The sequence below is a fragment of the Cydia splendana genome, chromosome 13 (genome assembly GCF_910591565.1).
Source record: "Cydia splendana chromosome 13, ilCydSple1.2, whole genome shotgun sequence".
NCBI classification, from domain to species: Eukaryota; Metazoa; Arthropoda; class Insecta; order Lepidoptera; family Tortricidae; genus Cydia; species Cydia splendana.
In genome coordinates, this window is record NC_085972.1 from 8,903,230 (window position 1) to 8,926,118 (window position 22,889).

General features: G+C 42.7%; 1 protein-coding gene across 1 annotated transcript; it reads left to right on the plus strand.

Annotated features, from left to right (window-relative positions):
• The first annotated feature begins 505 nt into the window (after positions 1–505).
• LOC134796056 (mediator of RNA polymerase II transcription subunit 1) lies at positions 506–19,268 on the plus strand. The gene is made up of 13 exons (XM_063767990.1): positions 506–938; positions 1,012–1,145; positions 1,426–1,549; positions 2,871–2,987; positions 3,630–3,768; positions 4,128–4,380; positions 6,415–6,553; positions 10,444–10,566; positions 11,160–11,340; positions 11,889–12,123; positions 13,334–13,521; positions 15,066–15,450; positions 15,973–19,268. The coding sequence occupies exons 1-13, from the start codon at positions 780–782 to the stop codon at positions 18,527–18,529; spliced, it is 4,734 nt and encodes a 1,577-aa protein (XP_063624060.1). The 5' UTR covers positions 506–779; the 3' UTR covers positions 18,530–19,268.
• Positions 19,269–22,889: the final 3,621 nt, after the last annotated feature.

A 22,889-nucleotide genomic window follows, 5' to 3' on the forward strand; every position in this document is an offset into this window, starting at 1 on the left:
TAAACCTAATATCGTTGATTAAATCACGACTAAATTATGTACGTGTGCTTGTTTATTTTCTATTTTCTGGGCTATTAACCGCGAAAATCGAAGTTCGCAAATTGCGGGCATATTTCTCTGTCACTCTTATTAAGCCCCCTCCGCTTCAGCGGCTTCGCCTGCGATTCACGCGCATAGTCTGGAGGGGGCTTTACGCCTTCATTAGAATAAAAGCGAAAGATCCCCGCAATTTACGAATTTCGGTTTTCGCAGAGGCCCCCTGATATGTTTCTAATCAAATTGTCAATTAGATTGTCTCGCCTAAATGCCCACTTATGCTCCAAATTAAAAGCTCAGTTAAGAAGTCTAAAAATGCCTTTAGTTATAATTCCACTTATTTAAAGAGTCGAAACGAAATTGGCCAAACGTATATGACTATCTCTTTTACTCTTGAAGCATTTCACGGGATCACTAGCGCCACAAAATTGTAAAAGTTAAGAAACAATTTTACTTTTTTTATTAGGTTTATAGCAAATGGCATCGCGTGAAAATGACAGCAAAGTTGCTCAAAGTGAAATCTAATTTTAATTATATTTAAGTACATTAAATAGTAATAAGTCCAGTTCATGTGTTCATTTTAAATATCTACTAATGAAGATCAGAAGTGTATCACATTCTACATAGGTCCAAATACTAACCAAAACAACCAAGTATCAGATGTTCCATTGTATGTCAAGAGTTGTTATCAACAGCAATCGCACGTATTTTGATTCAGTTTTGTGATTATTACTCATATAAGAATGACGGACATCAAGCCGCAGATAATGGCGCCAGTAAATGGGCTAGTGGACAAGTCAAGAGAACTGCAGAAGGAGATTTTGATGGAGAAACTTAGATCAAAAACTTCACAGTACAAAAATTTGTCTGAGACTTCCAAAGCTGTACGGATGGCACTGCTGGTATGTGTTGTCTCCTATATTGAATCTGAGATTTATTGTTGGCAATTTAACTTGGTAATTTTTTTTGTGTCAGGACAAACGCTGGGCAGTGGACAGTCAAGACCGAATGATCCTCCAAAAATGCCTGGATAGCCTGCAACATTGTATCAAAATCAGTTCTTTGCAAAGTCTTATTGAGAGGCTGGAATGTCTATCAAGACAGCTAGGGTAAGTGACCTAATTTGTAGCAGTCATAAGCTTTAGAGTCCTTTGGGTTTTGCTGAACTCATCCATATTTTTTTCTAGCCTCTAGTATCCCACCATCGTAATAGTACTAATTATCTACAATGAAATACAATCATTATTAAATGGAGCAGTTGCTTTTGTTTTATTTACTGTTTTTTTTTGTATGGTGGGCTTCTAGAGATTAAAGAAGATATTTTGCACAGTCTAACTATACTTTCACTTCTTTACTTTCTGTTAAATGAATAATATTTTTAATTTGCAGGTTAAAATTAGTTGTCGGCACTTCAGGTGTCAACATGTTTATATCTTCAGATATGTTTTATTTGGAAATACTTGTGGAGTCATCGGGATCTGTGAAGGATGTTAAGATTCATCATGAAGGAAAGGTAAAAACAAAGCAAATTATAGACTATTTATTAAAGTTTTTTTTTATGATAGAGGAGGCAAACAAGCAGACAAATCGATTGAGGAAATAGAAATAGAAAATATTTATTTGGCGTAAAAACATACATTAAGCACAGGAAATTAAATAAGTAAAGAAATGTTCACCAAATCGTCGGCTGAGAATACGTTTGTGCCATGTCCATTTTTGAGAAAATTGTTTTTAATGATTCCTAAAATAACAAAAAATATGCTATAATTGACACTAATCGGTGTTTGAAAAACACGATTTTTGAAAAATGTTGTGTCATATCCGCAATTTACTATAGGATAATTACACTCTGTCAACAGAAAATTATCACAAAAGTGTGACATATCCACAACTTTTGTGTCATGTCATACATTATACGTTTAACATTTAGTCATCAGAAACGGATAATGGCAAAAATAAAAATGCTTTTATTTCATGATTACCACTGTATTCACAATATTTGTTTGGTACTACAAATAGTAAACATATATGCCTAAATGATATATACGTTCAATATTTCCTAAATGTAAAACTTCCCGAGAAATATTTTCTTTTGCTTCTTTTTGCTCTCCTGCAAACCATGTAAGTGGCGTATGGCACAAACATATTCTCACCCGACAAAATAGGATGCCGCTCAGCATAAGCAGTGTCTGTAAGACACGGCGCTGGTGTTCAGGGCACCCAAAATTAAACTAAAACTTCACACTAATACAGAAACAGGCAAGACGGAACATGTGTAAGAAAGAAAGAGAGAGAGAGATCACATATATTTCTTATAGTTCACAAATATGTATTTCTTTTGGAATATGTCGGCTTAGTTATAAACTTTGTTGGGTTGTGAGTAAATACTTGAGGACACGTGCAACACCAGAGGTTTTTTTCTGTGAAGGTTTACCTCTCACATGACAACATACACTGTTTTTTTTCTTCTTTGTGACAATTCAAACATATAAGGAAAAACTGAAATTTTAATGAATGTCGGTAGTTTCTTATCAAACTTTGACGACCAGTCTGGCCTAGTGCGTAGTGACCTGGTCCTGGGTTCGAATCCCAGTAAGGGCATTTATTTGTGTGATGACACAGATATTTGTTCCTGAGTCATGGTTGTTTTCTATGTATTTAAGTACATATTTATATATTATATATATCATTGTCTGAGTACCCACAACACAAGCTTGAGCTTACTGTGGGACTTAGTCAATCTGTGTAAGAATGTCCTATAATATTTATTATAAAAAAAAAACTGTCCTTGCATCCAACCTACCTGCAGTATAATAATTACCATTTATTTTCAGATAGAGCAACAGAGTTGTGAAGAGCTGGTGGCTTGCATATCTCGAGGGGACTTTGCTGATTTTACAGCTCAGCTGGAAGGCCTCACCGCAGTTTATCAACTAAATGCAGAGAAAAAGGTTAGTAATGAATACAACCATGTTATACTGTACCTCATTTAGCCTCTTGGGGTTCAATGTCCTAATACTAGTACAAATTACCTCCAATTAAATTTAAATTCTTTCGATTTTAAGACAAAACAAATTCAACTCTATTTTCTAATACCATTGATTCATATTCGATTGCCAATTTTCCTTCTATGGTAGGCCACTAGACCAACAAATTCCGATCCAAAGACGTTGGATAAGAGCAATATATGATGATGATTGTGAACATTTTTGTGAAGGGTTTCATCTAACTGGATATTGTTAAAGTTTGGAAATCTTATTTCTCAAAGTTTGAAAATTTTAACCAAATACCAATCTATAAAGCTTGGTTCTTTACAGTCCATAACTCCATACAAATACAGCCATACAGCCATACGAAGCAAACATAAATGCTTACTAGAGCTTTACCCACAATATTAGATATAGTCCATTATTTATTTTATTTATAATTTAATACACCTCTACAGACGAATGTTTTAAAAAGATAAGAATACATTTTCATTTATTTTTCTTCTGTAGACCCCTTTTGGGTAAAAGCCTCCTCCATCTGTTGAGTACTCCATATTCAACTCTAAATGCCTGTCAGCAAAATCTTTATATATTTTATTTGTTTAGGTAAAATGCAAAGCATTTAGTGCACTGCAGAGTTTAGAAGAAGACCTGTGTACCCTCCGTCAACTGCAGAGTGTGAACAAGGACCCGTGGGCTCAGGTCTACAAGAGTCCTACAGGCTTTCTGCAAAAGCGGAGGGGAGGTAAGAAACTTTGATGCATCTACAACTTATGTTATACGTGGCCCAAGTTTCTGGATTCTGATATATGAGATGACTTATTTTTTCTAAGTGGCCAGTCCAGGAATTTTCAGTATGACCTAAGTAATGCACTTGCCTTGTAAGGCTTAATTTAGTCAAGGCTACCAACATTAACTTAATGAAAACAAAAATTAGACTACCTTACAACATGATTTTCTTCTTCCATCCCTTTTCATTATTTGGGGACCTGATAACGTGATAACTAAATAAAAAAAAAATATTATTTTATTTAGAGACCTGAAGTAAAGCTTACACAATATTATTCATTTACAAACTCGTCTACAGCCAACATATATTTTCAGGGCACGCCATGCGCCTCACATACTTCGTATCACCATACGAGCTACTCGACAAAGAGAAGGGTCTGCAGCCTCTCACAGTAGAGCTTCTCTCCATGGGCAAGCCCTCTGCCTCGAGCGGTCTAGCGTCGCTAGTGGCGCCCTCACACACGCCTGTAGGGCATTCGGCTACGGTACTGCTGGAGGGCTCGACGGCTAACAAGTTACAGCTCGCACCTATCATTACGAATGGGAGAGGGGGCAAAGGCGTAGTAGGGTATGTTTTGTCAGATATTAATAGTGTGACTCCTAAAGTACCTAATTTTTAAAATAAGCGCTCGGAAGAATAAGTTAAATATACTTGTATGGGCAAGCTTCGGCCTCGAGCGGGCTAGCGTCGCTAGTGGCGCCCTCACACACGCCTGTAGGGCATTCGGCTACGGTACTGCTGGAGGGCTCGACGGCTAACAAGTTACAGCTCGCACCTATCATTACGAATGGGAGAGGGGGCAAAGGCGTAGTAGGGTATGTTTTGTCAGATATTAATAGTGTGACTCCTAAAGTACCTAATTTTTAAAATAAGCGCTCGGAAGAATAAGTTAAATATACTTGTATGGGCAAGCTTCGGCCTCGAGCGGGCTAGCGTCGCTAGTGGCGCCCTCACACACGCCTGTAGGGCATTCGGCTACGGTACTGCTGGAGGGCTCGACGGCTAACAAGTTACAGCTCGCACCTATCATTACGAATGGGAGAGGGGGCAAAGGCGTAGTAGGGTATGTTTTGTCAGATATTAATAGTGTGACACCTAAAGTACCTAAATTTTAAAATAAGCGCTCGGAAGAATAAGTTAAATATACTTGTATGGGCAAGCTTCGGCCTCGAGTGGGCTAGCGTCGCTTCTGGCGCCCTCACACACGCCTGTAGGGCATTCGGCTACGGTACTGCTGGAGGGCTCGACGGCTAACAAGTTACAGCTCGCACCTATCATTACGAATGGGAGAGGGGGCAAAGGCGTAGTAGGGTATGTTTTGTCAGATATTAATAGTGTGACACCTAAAGTACCTAATTTTTAAAATAAGCGCTCGGAAGAATACGTTAAATATACTTGTATGGGCAAGCTTCGGCCTCGAGCGGGCTAGCGTCGCTAGTGGCGCCCTCACACACGCCTGTAGGGCATTCGGCTACGGTACTGCTGGAGGGCTCGACGGCTAACAAGTTACAGCTCGCACCTATCATTACGAATGGGAGAGGGGGCAAAGGCGTAGTAGGGTATGTTTTGTCAGATATTAATAGTGTGACACCTAAAGTACCTAATTTTTAAAATAAGCGCTCGGAAGAATACGTTAAATATACTTGTATGGGCAAGCTTCGGCCTCGAGCGGGCTAGCGTCGCTAGTGGCGCCCTCACACACGCCTGTAGGGCATTCGGCTACGGTACTGCTGGAGGGCTCGACGGCTAACAAGTTACAGCTCGCACCTATCATTACGAATGGGAGAGGGGGCAAAGGCGTAGTAGGGTATGTTTTGTCAGATATTAATAGTGTGACACCTAAAGTACCTAATTTTTAAAATAAGCGCTCGGAAGAATACGTTAAATATACTTGTATGGGCAAGCTTCGGCCTCGAGCGGGCTAGCGTCGCTAGTGGCGCCCTCACACACGCCTGTAGGGCATTCGGCTACGGTACTGCTGGAGGGCTCGACGGCTAACAAGTTACAGCTCGCACCTATCATTACGAATGGGAGAGGGGGCAAAGGCGTAGTAGGGTATGTTTTGTCAGATATTAATAGTCTGACACCTAAAGTCATTATAAAATAAGCGCTCGGAAGAATAAGTTCAATAGACTTCTCTACGGACAAGCTTAGCCTCGATATTTTAAATATAGATTTATATCTTTACAGTTGTACAAACGGCAACACTCCTAACTACATCGGTGGACCTTATTACAATAGGCATAGGTCATAGGTCCACCGATGTACAGTTAACAGTGTCGGCGATGGCATGTACAATCGTGTAACCTCTCGTATGCCGGAACGTGGATCCGTGTACTAGTAGTAATTGTATTCTAAATAATTATAAATTAGAGCTCAATACCTACTAACGTGTATCCACGTTCTGGCATACAGAGGGGTAAAGATTGTTTCAACTTTTAAGACTTCTACCTATGGCACATATGTCTTCTTCTCCTACCTAGCGTTATCCCGGCCTTTGCCAGGGTCCGCTTTCCTACTTGCTTTCCTCCACTTTACGCGATCCTGGGCGTCGACCTATGCATATTATGTATGTATATAATATAGTTGAATTTGTTGCAGAACAAACGCATACGGTGCGATGTACGCGCAATTGGTGCCTCAGAACAGCGCGATGTTGCCAGCATGCTTTACTCTCAAGCTGTCTCAGCCTACGCCGCTTTGCACGGGCTTAGCCAAGCTGATTCATGCCACAACCGAGGTGACTACATGTTTTTTTTTTATTACGTAACCCCCGAACCAACCAATATTTCCTGTTATACACACCTAATTGAAAGCGCCTAACGATCTAACTAACCCACACACTCCAACAACATTTCTTGTTAGGGTGATATTCCATTTATCCAATTTCTTTGTCCAATGTGTATTGTGTCTCACATTTTGCTTTAATGAGAGAGTGAGACACACTGACATTGGACAGGTGGAATACCACCCTTATACTTACACGCTATAGGGCCCATCTAGCGGTCTAGCCCATTCACTCAATTCCCTTGCAGCATTTCCTCGAAAGTTTTCTGATGATTTTCATGCAAGTCACGCTATGATATGACAAAACCTACGTGGCCCTTTTGCGGCAATATTTTTTTAATTACCACTCACCACCAAACCCAATAAAGAATTTGTTTTTTTTTTTTTTTTTTTTTTTTAATTTATTTAGAAAACAAACAGCCTTTTACAAATAAGTCTTACAAAAATTATTAAAAATAGGCCTAAAGTTTCATATATTACTAGGTTGACTATTACAATAAAGGTAGTAGGTTACTTAATTATAAATTACCCGAAGGTATAGTTGTGAATACTACACGCAAATAGAATAAGAAAACAATGCAAAATATAACTAAAAATATTATGTAAACCTGTGTTGTGTACAATAAAGTGATTACTACTACTACTACTATAACTAAAAACAAATTTTTCAATTACTAGAAAACAAAATATGCCGAACTTTGTTCTTGAAAACGGACAAACTATGAATAAAAATGTCTATATCATTAAGCGATTCATTATACATATTACAAGTGCGCCTAAAGAAAGAATTTTTAGCATACTGTGTGCCACAGGAAGAAATAGAAAAGGTAGGTTTAGAACGTGAGTGGTACCGAGAAATTTTGAAGGAAATGTTTTCTAATAGTGGGTTGGAATCTATATGATTTCTAATAATTTTAAATAAGAATAAAATATCTAGATATGCTCTTCTTTTTTCCAAAGGAGGAAGACTATGTCTAGCTGCTGACGAAAGATAGTCACAGTTATAGCGGCCGGTTCTATAATCAAGGGACTTACAGAAAATTTTCTGAATCCTTTCAAGTCGAGACTTATGAATACCGAAATGTGGGCTCCAAACAACACTGCCAAACTCCAAAATACTACGGACGAAAGAGTAATACAAGACTTTTAACGTGAACGTACTTTTGAATGGTTTACTTAAACGCAAGATCATGCCTAACTTTTTATATGCTCTCGTCACAATATTATCTATATGTTCATTAAAGGAGAGTTTAGCGTCCAGAGTAATCCCTAAATCTCGAATCGAAGACACACGTGAGACACTGCTACCAGCTAGTTTATAATCAAAAGTGATAGGATTATGTTTACGGGAAAACGTGATAGTATAGCATTTCTCAGCGTTTAGAATTAAATGATTTCGCTGACAATAGTCCTCAAATTGTGACAAATCGGATTGTAACGCAACACAATCATCATAATTTCTAATAGTCTTATATATTTTAGTATCGTCTGCGTAAAGAATGTGGGAAGAAGACTGAAAAATAGTATCAATATCATTCACATACGAAACAAATAGAAAAGGTCCCAGGTGCGAGCCCTGGGGAACTCCTGAGGGAATGGGTAGAAACTTTGACCTATAGCCCTTGAGTGCAACCGCCTGACTTCTATTACTAATGTTGGACTTTAAACACCTAAAAAGGTCGCCGTGTATACCGATCCTGAAAAGCTTCTGAAGTAAAATAGAATGATCTATTTTATCGAAGCATTTAGAGAAATCGGTATACACGGCGTCAACTTGATAACCGGCATCCAAAGCATTAATAATATGGTCGGTATAAGTGACTAGGTTAGTGTCGACGCTTCTACCTTTGAAAAAACCATGTTGGTGCACAGAGATGTGTCGCGAGACTACAGAAGTAATTTCATTAGTCACAATTTTTTCAAAAATCTTAGCGAATACACAAAGTTTCGATATTGGTCGGTAAAGCTTAACATTATGTTTATCGCCGCCTTTGTGCACCGGTGTAATGATAGCCCGCTTCCAGATGCTAGGGACGATGCCTTCATTGAGAGACTTTCTGAAAAGCTTAGCCAAGGGAACCGCGAGCTCAGCGTAAAGTTTAGAAACTAAAAAAGGGTGAATATCATCAAAACCTGCGCCCTTATTAACACATATGAGTTTTAGATGCTTATATACTAAATCATCAGTAATATTAATACTAGAAATATCTACAGGGGTGGAAGAAGACTGAGGAGATGGAAGTCGTGATTGATTACAACCAGTAACAAAGACTGAACTGAAATAGTTGTTAAAAAGATCACAAATAACGTCACCTTCGGAGGTGGATCTATCATCATAATACATATTAGAAGGTATCTCATTTGCAGGAAATTTTGATTTGATGAAATTCCAAAAATATTTGGGCGAAGAAGTAATTTTCTTTTCACTGAGGGCAATATATTTAGTATAACAATCTTTACTAAGTTTCTTTTCTCTTTTCCTTAGTAATTTAAATTCAGCATAATCGATAGCGTTATTGTATTTTTTCCATCTAGCATGAGCATTCAATTTGTTTTTAATAATTTTAATTAATGGCCTGTTATACCAGGGAGGATACTTAGAAGTCGAGTAAACCTTACGCTTTGGAACGAAATCATTAACTAACGTATTCAAAATTGTGTAAAAGTAACTTGTGGCACTTTCCGTGTCAATATCATCGATAATAGACCAGTCCACATCGGAAAGACCTTGCTTTATACTATCAAAGTTGGCTAAATGATAATAGTACATTATTGTCGAGGCTCGGAAGTAGCTACTTGCAGGCTGAGGATTCGTTTTAAACGGACGACCTTGGGAGTCCGTTTAATTGAATCCGAAGCCAGCAAGTAGCCTTCCAGCCGAGTCATATATAGTGCTTTTCTCAAAAATGGTGCAAGAAATATAAATATCATAGAATAATTTTACAAAAGCAACGTTCTTAGGTATATATTTTCACAGAAAAAAGTAGAAACAATTGAAAAAATTAGCTTTGCCGCCTTTTTATTTTTTTAATAAAAAAGTAGAAGTGTATTTTTCTGCCGAAAATACGCCAACCTATTTGAGACAGGTAAATAGTCGCGGTACTAATCATCTGTTTGGCTGTTTAATGGGCCTGTGCCTTCATTTGATATGGCCATTTCAACTTTTAAAAAGTTTGGAACTCGACAAATAATGGAATTTGTATGCAACATTGCAGTCCCAAAATCGAGACTGCAATGTTTTTAACTTTTTAATTTTTGACTACGCGCTTCGCGACCTATTTTTTAAACGGCAAAGTCGACTTTGCCGTCCATTTTTGAGAAAAGATATTTATAATGCGCTGTGGAATTTAAGGACTTCATTAAATACAAACGAAAAGATATTAATATTTTGTGTTTAGATTAGATTAGATGATTAGATGATATATTTCATGAAAGACAATTACATAATAAGTTTGCATTGATGTCAAAAATATAAGAATTTCTATCATGATCGTCAAAGTAAAATAAAATGAAAATAATAACAATAATACTGAAATAATATTATAGCTCCAATAAGGATTGTCAACACAATTAGAATAAAAGTAAGTAGGTAAATACTTACAAATCCAAAATATAAATTCACAAACAAAATACAAATAATATGTCCCAATAAGAATCGTCAACACATAACAATATAAAAAACAATAACATATGTAGTACCTATCTCCCAATAAGAATCGTCTTTATGATAAAGAAAACAATGTCAATAAGAAACAATAACAATAAAATAATTTGAATCAAAATGTCATTTCCATGAACTCATATCAACTATAAGAGTATTTATAATAAAAGCTGTGTTTTCAGGTGGAAATAGCGGGCGATTGGGCCAATCCGATACCAATGCTAGGTCTGGTGGCGCAGCAAGCGTACAACAAACTCACGCCAGGAAAAACCATCGAGCTTAACCTCAGCAAGGGACTTTTTGTGGTGAGCAGAAATTACTACGTATTCTTTATATCTAGGTTACCAGGCCAGGATGTCAATCAACCACAAAGCTTTGCACAATAAAGGTTTCATTTAGAGTCCAAAGTTATGCTTCTTAATTCGTTTGGTCCTTGTTCTGTTAATTTTTTCGGGTACCACCTCTAAAAATTCCGATGTGCTCCCATAACAACTCGACATAATAGAATGTCCTGCTGCAGATTTTTCGTCTTTTTCATGTCACTGATAATGTAATAAACTAAGAAATATGTTTTTGCTCAACCCTTTTACCGCTAAAGACGTCAACTGAAGCGCGCAGCTACAGCCCAATATCAACCTTCATGCATTCCGACAATTCACGATGACGCGCCGCGCACGAAAGGCGTGACGTTCAAAGGGTTAACCAATGATTAAATCCTGTATTCTTAGGGCCAGTTGCACCAACCACATTTGACAGACTGATCAACGTCAGCCGGCGCGCCCCGGCGCTTTACTATGAAACTTTCCATACATAAAAATTTAGCGAACTCTTTAACGATACGAACAGTTTGGTGCAACCGACCCTTACTATTGTCTGATAATTATTGTCGTTTATCCAGAGCCTGCCGGAGCAGACGCAGTGCTACTTCCTGTGCTCGGGCGGCGCGCTGACGGGCCGCGTGGTGCGCAGCGTGCCGTTCACGCACCCCTCGCACGTGCCCACGCTGCTCGCCGCGCTGCGCCAGCAGGCGCTCTTCAACGCGCTCATAGCCAGCTGTGTGCGCCCGCAGCCAAGACACGGTGAGCTCCAGACACAGACAAGACTTCCTCCAGACTGAGCATAGTAGCGCTACCCCCTCTGCCACAAATATACGTTAGATATTGCTCCATATTCTAGTCAAGTGTTTTTGTGTGACGCCCGTGTCTTTGAACGGACCAATCACGGCACGGGACTCGCTCACCTCGTCCCCCGCACCCCTCAGATTTTTGGCAGCATCGATTTCATTAAATAATTGCTCTAAGCTCCGTCTAGAGGATTCCTAGTCTATGGCTCCAGACGACGACCTGGGGGCCGACTTTTGTATTTCGAGCACTCGATTTCGTCGCTCGAAAATCTGTGGAAAACGGCGGAATTCTATTCTTGAAATACAAGCTATAGAATTTGGGAACCTAGTGGTATTTACCATTCGTTTCCAGCACTAAATTTACCGTGACTACAAAACTTTGACAATACGCCTCTATAATAAATTATCTTTGCTTATACTTAATAACATCAAAGTTTCTAAAAAACCGCTCAAGCGAGTGAATCAGTAAGTTCGGCATTGCTAACGTGACATGTTTTATTTCAGCAATGGACCTAGAAAATGTGGTGATGTTCGAAGTGAGCGCGCTAACCTGGGAGCATATATCCGTCTCCCTCGAACACCCGCTGGAGGAGAGCATGGCCACCGTGGAGCTGGAGCTGGCGGACGCCGCGGCGCCGCGCGCCAGCGTGCACACACTCGGAGCTCCGCCGCGGGAACACGTGGACGAATACGTCACGAGGGTGCTGCAGAAGAGTCACTCTATACCCATCACATTGAGGTACGTCTACAATCAATTTAAAGGTTTTAGTAGAAAATCATCCCCAGTTAAGCTATATGTTCGTGCGTGTTCGTGTTGTCTTTGCGCCGTTCGTGCGACGAATATTTCGCATTACTAGGGAATATTACGCAAAACTCTGCGGAGGGGGCGCCACTACCACTATCCATCACAATATCCGCGTCTACCGCGAAACAAGAAAATCGAAATTTCGTTATCTAACCTCTCTATCACTCTTGCATATTCGAGCGATAAAGAGGCTAAGATAGCTAAATTACGATTTTCGCGTTTACCGGCAGGCCCTTGTTAACAAACCGCCTTGATGCATCAATGTCATAATATTTTATTGTCTGTGAAAACTTGTCAAAAAACAGTTTAAGACACAATATGTATAAGTTACTCTATGGTTTACTAGCTAGCTTAGTGCTGCACTCCGGCGGCAGAACATTGCAGTAATACCCCCTATTAAACTTTTATTTGCTTATTTCGGGTTTAAATATGGCCGATACCGCAGTTGCTGCCGCCGGCGACAGCCGCGAGGAAGCCTAAGGCGTCGGCCTCCGCCGGCGCTAAGAAGCCTAAGGCGAAGCCCACCCACCCGACGACGTCCAAGATCGTTAACAGGGCCACCAGGAGTTGAAGGAGAGAAGCGGTTCATCCCTGCAGGCTATCAAAAAGTACATCGCCGCTCATTACAAGGTGGACGCCGAGAAGCTGGCTCCGTTCATCAGGAAATATCTGAGGAGCGCAGTCTAAACCGGCGCAATTCGAACCAACGGCAAAAACGCGTCCGGCTCGTTCAAACTTGAGTCAAAGTCATCCACCGGTAAGAAGCCCGCAGCAGCTAAGAAATCCAGCGCGAAATCTTCAGCTGCCGCGAGAAAACCCGCCAAGATGAAGAAGGCTGCCGCATCCCCGGACAAGGTCTCAAGCTACATATGGTTCAGTTGTGGTTGCATCACCGTTTAAAGTACTAGGAGAACATGGTTACTGTGGAACTGGAGTTGACGGACACAACGCCGCGCCTAGGGAACATGTGGATACGTCACTAGGTCAAAGTAATCATTTCTGTGGAAACATTTTTCTGTGTCGATGTGGTATCGATGTACGTAATAGAAAAGAGTATGACGATGTTTAAGCCAGAGTTGGTAGACGCGGCGCCATCTTCCGAATTAACAAACAGATAACTAATGTTCGCTTGTTATTCCCTCAGATCACTGACGAAAATCTGGGAGCGTGAAGCTGCAACGAAGCACATGAACGGAGGCTACTCTGCGTTGGATTCAAATTTTAGCTGCGGCCTGGGGGGCATCGACCCCGGGGGCGACGTCAAGCACGAACCGGGGACCATGTCTGGCCGCGCGCTCTTCCCCTCCAACGTCAGCCATCCGCACCAGGGAGGTGAGACTCGACCTTACTGCCCCGCGTTACAGACTATTGTGGCATAACCGGGGGCGACGTCAAGCACGAACTGGGGACCATGGCCGGCCGCGCGCTCTTCCTCTCCAACGTCAGCCATCCGCATCAGGGAGGTGAGACTCGACCTTACTGCCCCGCGTTACAGACTATTGTGGCATCAACCGCGGGCGACGTCAAGCACGAACCGGGGACCATGGCCGGCCGCGCGCTCTTCCCCTCCAACGTCAGCCATCCGCACCAGGGAGGTGAGATTCGACCTTACTGCCCCGCGTTACAGACTATTGTGGCATCAACCGGGGGCGACGTCAAGCACGAACCGGGGACCATGGCCGGCCGCGCGCACTTCCCCTCCAACGTCAGCCATCCGCACCAGGGAGGTGAGACTCGACCTTACTGCCCCGCGTTACAGACTATTGTCGTATCAACCGGGGGCGACGTCAAGCACGAACCGGGGACCATGGCCGGCCGCGCGCTCGTCCCCTCCAACATCAGCCATCCGCACCAGGGAGGTGAGACTCGACCTTACTGCCCCGCGTTACAGACTATTGTGGCATCAACCGCGGGCGACGTCAAGCACGAACCGGGGACCATGGCCGGCCGTGCGCTCTTCCCCTCCAACGTCAGCCATCCGCACCAGGGAGGTGAGATTCGACCTTACTGCCCCGCGTTACAGACTATTGTGGCATCAACCGGGGGCGACGTCAAGCACGAACCGGGGACCATGGCCGGCCGCGCGCTCTTCCCCTCCAACGTCAGCCATCCGCACCAGGGAGGTGAAACTCGACCTTACTGCCCCGCGTTACAGACTATTGTCGCATCAACCGGGGGCGACGTCAAGCACGAACCGGGGACCATGGCCGGCCGCGCGCTCTTCCCCTCCAACGTCAGCCATCCGCACCAGGGAGGTGAGACTCGACCTTACTGCCCCGCGTTACAGACTATTGTGGCATCAACCGCGGGCGACGTCAAGCATGAACCGGGGACCATGGCCGGCCGCGCGCTCTTCCCCTCCAACGTCAGCCATCCGCACCAGGGAGGTGAGACTCGACCTTACTGCCCCGCCTTACAGACTATTGTGGCATCGACCGGGGGCGACGTCAAGCACGAACCGGGGACCATGGCCGGCCGCGCGCTCTTCCCCTCCAACGTCAGCCATCCGCACCAGGGAGGTGAGACTCGACCTTACTGCCCCGCGTTACAGACTATTGTGGCATCGACCGGGGGCGACGTCAAGCACGAACCGGGGACCCTGGCCGATCGTGCGACAAGATTTGATGACCTGTCATAAATCTGTGATAGTTAAATTAGCAAATTAATGTTCTAAAACGATTATAACGCTTGTAATATCGATGTTTAAAGCAGACACAATCAATTAAGTAACTAAAAAGTTCAAAATAGCTTTAGCTGCAACCTAAGTGACAACCTAGATGAGTTAAATTAAGGGTGTAGAGGTACAGAAACAATCGCAAACATAATTCAAAGACCTAAATTATACAACTATCTCATATAAAATATCTCTCTCCTAGGTGCATACCTCTCGGAGCAACAACACCACCACCTCTCGATGATGTGCCAAGACTCCGGCGAAAAGAGCCAAGCGGACGATCGAAAACCGAAGAAGCGAAAATCCGACTCCGACCCCTGGCACACGGGGCCTAAGAAAGGAAAACCAGGCAATATGGGGGAACTACAAGACTCAGATAGCGAGAGTGAGAACTCCGATGTGAATGAGGATGATAACACGATGAATAGTAACTCGACGAATGATGAGCAGTCATCGGTGTCGCAGAACGAGTTCGCGTCGGATGTGGAGATGTCGGGGATAGACCCGACGGACACGCTCGCGGCCGATACGAGGCAGTCGTCCGATATGGATAACTCGAATGATGGGGATGTGGAGGATATCATGAGGTTTGTTTGTTATGGTTGATCGTTTTGAATATCATATATCAACTAAGTTATAAAGACGTAAGGTAGAAGTACTAGTGCTCGACGCTGCACTAGTATTCGACATGGGCACTTTATGTCAAAGTGACAAGGATTGAATTTGAATACAGAAAAATCTTCGCCGTCCAAATTTAACCTACATTACTTTGACATAAAGTGTCCATGTCGAATACTAGTGCAGCGTCGAGCACTAGTACTTCTACCTTACTTATGTTGTTTAGTATACGTTGTCCAATAAGACCTACCTAATAAGGTATGTAAGTCAATTTAATGAATGAATTTGGCGTGTGTAACTCAAGTAACTCGTATTCAATTTACTCTTGCGTTACATATTATTACGTTGTAGAAAACTGATACAGGGAACCTTTAACGGTACTTTGAACAGAAAATTGTTACCAATTGATTGGACCAAAAATACTAGTAGGTATATTAATCATAGGGTATATGTAGATTCAAGAGATATTAAAACTGATTCTTGTTTTTCAGGAATTCTTTTCACAAGTCTGAGCACAAACGGCAAAAGTTGAAAAAAGAAGAAAATCGTAGCCGAAGCGCGTCGTCCCTGCTGCTGGAGCTGACGGAGGGCAAGTCGTACATGCCGTCCTCCGTCAGCATCACGCCCATCGGCGCCGCCAACGCCGCCGCCGCGCCGCTCGCCTCCGTGCTGTGCCTGGACCGCCGCCCCGGCATCGAGATCATCCCCATCACCGCCGCCGCGCCTGCCGCGCTGCCCAGCTCCATCACCATCACCCCCATCACCAACTCGCAGCTCAAGTCGCTCGACATACGGTCCGAGAAGAAATCCAGCAGATCCGAGGAGCGCAGCAAGGAGAAAAAGAAGAAACGTCGCAGGGACGACTCTATGGGCCCGCCGGAAAAGGTCCCTCCGAAACAGGACCCTTTAACCAAGCCGGTGTCGGTGAGCATCAAACCGACCGACGGGTCCCCCATGCGCGCCACCTCCCCGAACTCGCTCCTGCGAAAATTTAGCCCGAGCCCCACCCACGGTAGATCGGTATCCATAACTAAGTCGCCCAGTCCCAGCACGGTGAAGAGCATGGGCAAACCGTCCGGAACCTCGAGCCACCACAGCAGCCCGAGGCACTCGCCGGTGCAGAACAGCCCCAAACATCTCTCCGGGTATTCGAGTCCAAAAAACCACAGCATATCGTCCCCTAAGCACAGCTCGTCCGGCTCCGGCAAGCCCAGCATGTCCGCCCTCAAGTCCGCCACCAGCGGCTCGCCCTCCGGAAAATCCGGCACCACGGGCTACGATCTCTCCAAAAAGATATCCAAAGACAGCTACGGCTCCGGCTCGTCCACCTCCAGGGACAAAGAGAAGAAACATTCCGGCTTATCTTTTTCTAGCTCAGGTAGAAGTAGTCCTAAATTAAAAAATCCGATGAAGCTTAAAGCGCTAGAGATAACCCCGATCTCCTGTGATACACCAGTCAATGAGCCTCTCATTTCCCCACCGAACGTCGAGGTGAACAAGTCGAACGCGCCCAGCCAGGCCCGCAACAGAAAAGGCTCTCTCAGCGCTGTGATAGACAAGTTGAAATCCGCCCAGCACTGCGGTGCCGAAGGTGAATTGGGTGGCAGCAAGTCCAGCTCTTCTAGTACGTCTAGTAAATTCTCAGAATCAAAAAACAGTTCAAGTAGCAGTAGTAAAATCAGTGAAAATAAAAATCAGGAGTACATGGTGAAGCCTAGTTTAGACGGTATGAAGATCACTATCAACAAGACGAGGACTAAAGACTCTTCCAGCAATAGTTCTAAATTAAATTATAGTAGTTCGAGTTCCAGTAAACAGTCCTCGCCGCAACTCACGCCTCCGAGCCAGGGTTCTCCGAAAACGCACACGGGGCTGAAACCTGGCGTCATGAGCGGTCCCGCGTCCAAGAAGACTCAAGTGATGCAATCCACCAAGTCGGGCAACGTGACGCCCGGCTCCACCCCGCCCAAGGCCAACACGAGCCCCTCCGAGTCTTCATCGGGCAGCTCCGGCGGCGTGCCCAAAGTGCCTTATTCAAAGTCTTCCAGCTCCAGTGCTGGTATGAATCTATCCAAGTCCGCTTCGAAAACCAGCTCCGGCTCTCCTAAAAGTAGCAGCACCGACATGGCAAAGATCATCAGAGACCGAGAGCGAGAAAAGGCGCGGACAAAACTGATGAGCAATTCCGAAAAATCCATCTTCTCATCTAAGTCTGAGCGCCACTCCAGTCCAAGCGGTTCAAGAGACGACGTTGACGGCGACAGGTTTAAAGCTACCGCCAAAGAATCCAACTTTTTAGTCGAAGGTCTGATCAAGCCCCTCGACACCAGTAAATTCCAAATACCCAAGTTAAAAAATCAGAACACTCCCGATAAAAACAGCCCCGTCTCCCAGTACGACAGCCGATCTCTGGTCAACGATTTTGCTCGTACTCTGGATCAGGGCAAATATCCGTTCCCACACTACGAGAATCCGAACGCTCGAACCCCCGAGGCTATGCAAAAATCAGCATACCCCTTAAACGTCCCTAAACCATTACTAAACATGGGTTCTCTGAGTCCGAAAACAGTCACGCCCGGTAAAATTGAACCCGAACGCCCCATAGAATACTCCAAGGTATCCGAGAGTATATCAAAAGGCGAGAGTCCCCAGCGCAGCAAAGACGAGAAAGACTACGCCGGAACATTTCCGCTGATGCCATTAGACTTTAAAACGGAGATAGCTAAAGGATTCGCCGCGCCGAAGGGTTCGGAAGATAGGAAAGGTGCGGATTCGTGTATGAAGCCGCCGGCGAGCGGGGCTATCGCGCGGAGCGGGGCGACGACGCCACAAGAGGCTGCAGAGATGCTGCTGGACTTCTCGTCGTCGTCGGGCAGCAAGGTGTCGGGGCTGGTGGCGGTGCGGCCCGTGTACCCCGCGTCGCCGGCGCTGCTGCTGGCCAAGAGCCCCGCGCCGTCGCCGCTGGTGGCGCCCTCGCCGCACTCCAACTCGCCTTGTATCACCGACGATGAACTCATGGATGAAGCCCTGGTCGGGCCCGGCAAGTAACTCGATACACTTCAGGCAGAATATACAAAGTTTTATTTGATGACTGTTGACGCCTGTTACTCATGCTTCTAACGGTTTGACGAAAGAGATTCAATGATTCGCGAGAAATGATGCAGAAGAATCAATCTAGTATTCTCCAAATTTCTGATGCCATAAATATGTACTAAGGTAAACTTTCCTCACATTTGAATCTCTTTTGCTACGCTGATTTTACTCAACGATATTATTGTTAAGAAATTAATTGTAATTATTGTTTCATCCTTCTAATTTATGAAGTTATATTAATTTATGTACGAATATAATGAGATTGTATCTCTATAACTGGTAGGTTTAATCACGTGTTCCGTGTTCAAATGTCATATGTATCATACCGAGACGTACTTTGCGATTTGCATATTAAGAATTAGAACATGTTATTCAGCAGTTTTAATTTGCTGTATTATATTATAAACGTCTAAATTCTGAATTCAATTAATTGATATGTCCGTGTAAATGTCAATCAAATAAAAGAACCAGTTAATGTTACTGAAACAATTAGCGTAAGGTGCATGATTGCCTAAACTAAGAGCCGTACCTACTAGTAAACCAATTGTTTACCTTTTGTGTACATACCTTAAAAAAACCATTATAATAATATATAATTATGATTACGAATAATAATTAAATAAATGACGGTATTGGATGCTTACCTATTAATAAAATTGGAAAAGAATTTTTAGAAATAAAGGTAAATAATTTATTTGGATATAGTTTTATTTAAAAAAGTAGTTGTTTTGTATTTAAAACAACGCTGAAATCCTTTCTCAAACATGTGAAATTGATTAAGATAATCTTTACTTGCTTGAAATTTTGTCCATGATCTTGCGTCAAATTACCCCAAACACAATAATGGAGAGTAAGTACTTTGCAAAACACATACCGACATATTTTCTATGGATTCTTAATATTACATACAGAATGGCCTAAAAAGACGTTGCCAAACTTCAAAATATTATCATTGAGCTTTTACACAAACGCAAACGTTGGTTAAAATTATAAACAATACTTATGTCGCACTAAAAAAAAATTCAACGTATTTTTGAGCCAACTTGTATTATTTTTACCGATATTCATATAGTCGTACCAAGCCATTTCCATCAGTAGAAAAAGACGGCTAATTTGAAATATGTAGGCGCTAAGCCTTGATGTCCCATACGAAATATGAATTTCGCGCCTTTTTCTACAGACCAAATTGGTTTGCCTGAGTTTACCTGAATTATACACGACAACGTACATACGTTGTACCATTAGGGGCGTATTTACCCTAGGGCCATTCGGGCCATGGCCCGGGGCCCCAATCCTCCAAGGGCGGCGTATGCCACCCCTGGCGTCTTGCTTTTTGTTTTTCTTCCTCGACTTTTGGGGCGGTTGAACTTATTGGCCCGGGGCGCCAAATTTCAAAATATGCCCCTGCATTAGGTGTATGTACCTAGTGGTATAAAACCTCTAAAGATCCTTGGCATCCAACGGGTATTAACCTCATATATATCCTCTTATCAAGTTGTATCAAATACCTATTTGATAGAACTTGATAAGGATCCTGACAGAATTTATAGTCATCACTCATCATTTTGTTTTTTTTCGAGAACATTTTTTTCTGCTGTTTAACATCACAACCAAGGTTTGAATCCACGATTATGACCACCATCATGTGATGTCAATCATATTCTATATGTATAAAAGGTTACATGAATTGATAATAATAACCAAAATAACAAAACAATTATGTAGCAAAATATAATAATTTATTAAATTAATACACTATGGCAAGAATAGAATACTAAAATATTCTAGAAAAAGTAAGGTCTAGGCCGGTAAAACGCGTGGTACGGATAATAGTGGAATCGTCGGTACGGATTCTGTATAAAATGTTTGGGGCCGAAGAATCGTCTGTGTGCCTTATGCTTTTGCCTTCGGAATATCGGCACCGGGACCCAGTTCGCTGCCACATCCATAATCTCATCTTCGTAGCCAACAGGCAAAGTTCTGTCGAAATTATTAGCTTCTATAGGGAACTCTGGAATATCTGTTATGTATACCTCAGTGGGAGGATCTTGAGCTATTTCGACTGTCGGGGGTACTAAATCCTCTTCAATCGTAATGCTAACTTCACCATTTCCCACGTCGTTGATCAATCCTGTATCAATAAATGAAACAACAGGGTCCTTTTGTTCCGTTTTGTTTAAAGTATCTTCATGTTTGGTTTCTGAGTCACTGGGCTCAGGTAGAGCCTTGTTATTATTATCCGATTGTATAGTATTTGCGAGTGCACCGACAAGTCCCAATGATATCAGTACAATCACCGCTTGCTTCATTTTTTCTGTGAAAATATAAATTGTTTGTGAACGCGGGCAATGTAAAATACACAATGGAAATATCTGTCGTCTGATAGTGCTTTTATTGCCAAAGATTTGGGTCGAAGAAAGGCGTCCGTTACTGCCGACACCAATTTAGTGTTTGGGATAAATATTAGGGTTCTTAGTAGAAAGTGATATGTTAGTAGTAAATAATGAGTCATTCCACGAATATCGAATGTCTGGTCGTGACAAAAACAGAATGCCTTTCTCATTGTGAGAAAACTCGAGCACTTTCTAGTCCTGCTAGTTCAATACCCGCTCGAACAGTCAAAAAAGTTTGGATTTAATTAATGAAACAATTGCATATTTTTGTACATAATGCACAGAGAAAACGGAGTATCGGTATGTGTAGGTACGTATTTGGATATACCCATTACCACTAAACGAAATAAGTACCTGGGTAGCTTTTCGGGCCCAACATTTTGGATAATTATGGCGTACTCAAAAACACAACATGTTTTGCTGGCAGACTCTGTCATGAATGTCGAACATTTTCCTCTTTGGAGCCCTACGGTTATCAACTTGCGTTTGAAAATTATCGAGCTAGTTGCAAATAACCCACGTTCTATCGATCCCAGTCTCCCCTATCAATTTATTAGAATTAACTGCAGTGGCCTATTTTATAAAGCTACAAGTTACAATTTACAAGCGGAAGTCTCTTTCTAACCCTATGTGTTAGAACGAGACTTCCGCTTGTAAATTGTAACTTGTAGCTTTATAAAATAGGCCACAGGTGGTAGTACGAACATTAGACCGTTCAGATATAATAGGGTCCAGATACTACCTAAGTAAATAAAAAGCAAATATATTTACAACCACAAATAAAGTACAATTAAAGATAAGTATTACAATTTAAAACATTACACCAAAATTACATTAATTAAAAAAAAAACATCACATAATTAATACTACATTTCCACAAATTTCATAACACAAAAAAAAACACAAGTCAAAAACAAAGCAGTCAGTAGTCAGTCAAATATCCCACCCCGCGTCATCCCAGGCGCAAAGGTGCCCAAAACGCTCGCCGCATTACCGCGCTGAATCGCGATGGACAACCTCTGCACCAGGAATGACCCGGAGCGGGGATCCAGGCCTCTATCTCGCAAACGGTTCCCAACCTCCTTAAAAAACTCTCTAGCCTCTGAGCACCGACAACCAGCCGTTTCGACCGCCAGAGGCACAAACAAATAGCCGTCCAATTCCGCATAAGTACTTCTCCCGTTTTCTTAGCGCCGCCACCTCAGCAGCTGCCCCTGCTGCCCTCACGGTGCGGCCAATGTGCGATGCAGCAAAAGAGCTGACGCATGTAGCATCCCAAAGCAAGCACTTTCCTCTCTGCCAGGGCACCTAAGTAAATTAAATACTTACATGATACTATTATCTACTTCACGCGCAGATTGGCCTAGCTAGGGGCGTACGCTGTCCTCATCCAACAGTTCCCTTCGATATTGAGCAGATCATAGGATCTGTTAAAACCCAAGTTCAAAATGTTGCCAGATTAAGACAATGGTGCCTTGACCGTAAACCGATGACCAATGATGAGTGAGGTGAAGTGAAATAGAGACCAATTTTTTAAATCTGAATATGCCTGAATAGTAAAATATAAAACTTACGCCAAATCCGTAACCATTTTGGGGACACGGCGCCCTCCGTCGGTTATCAATACGAGCTTGCGTGTTGTGGCCGTTTCTACGCTGCGCCTTCGCCTGCTCGCGTTTCTCTTTCAACCTCTTCATAGCAAACAGTGGCATGAATAGGTGCGCTTCTGCTGTCTCCATCATCTCTCCCACGGGCTCTACTTCAGTCGATTTTAGAGACTTCGACTGAACCAACATGAGAGCTATCGCGATTATCAGCAACGCAAATAATTTGTAGGCCATTTTTAGTGTAACAAACTTGTGATGCGCAACTGTTTTGGATAGCTACAGTAATTGCTGTTTCGTTGCAAGTCTACCACAGAG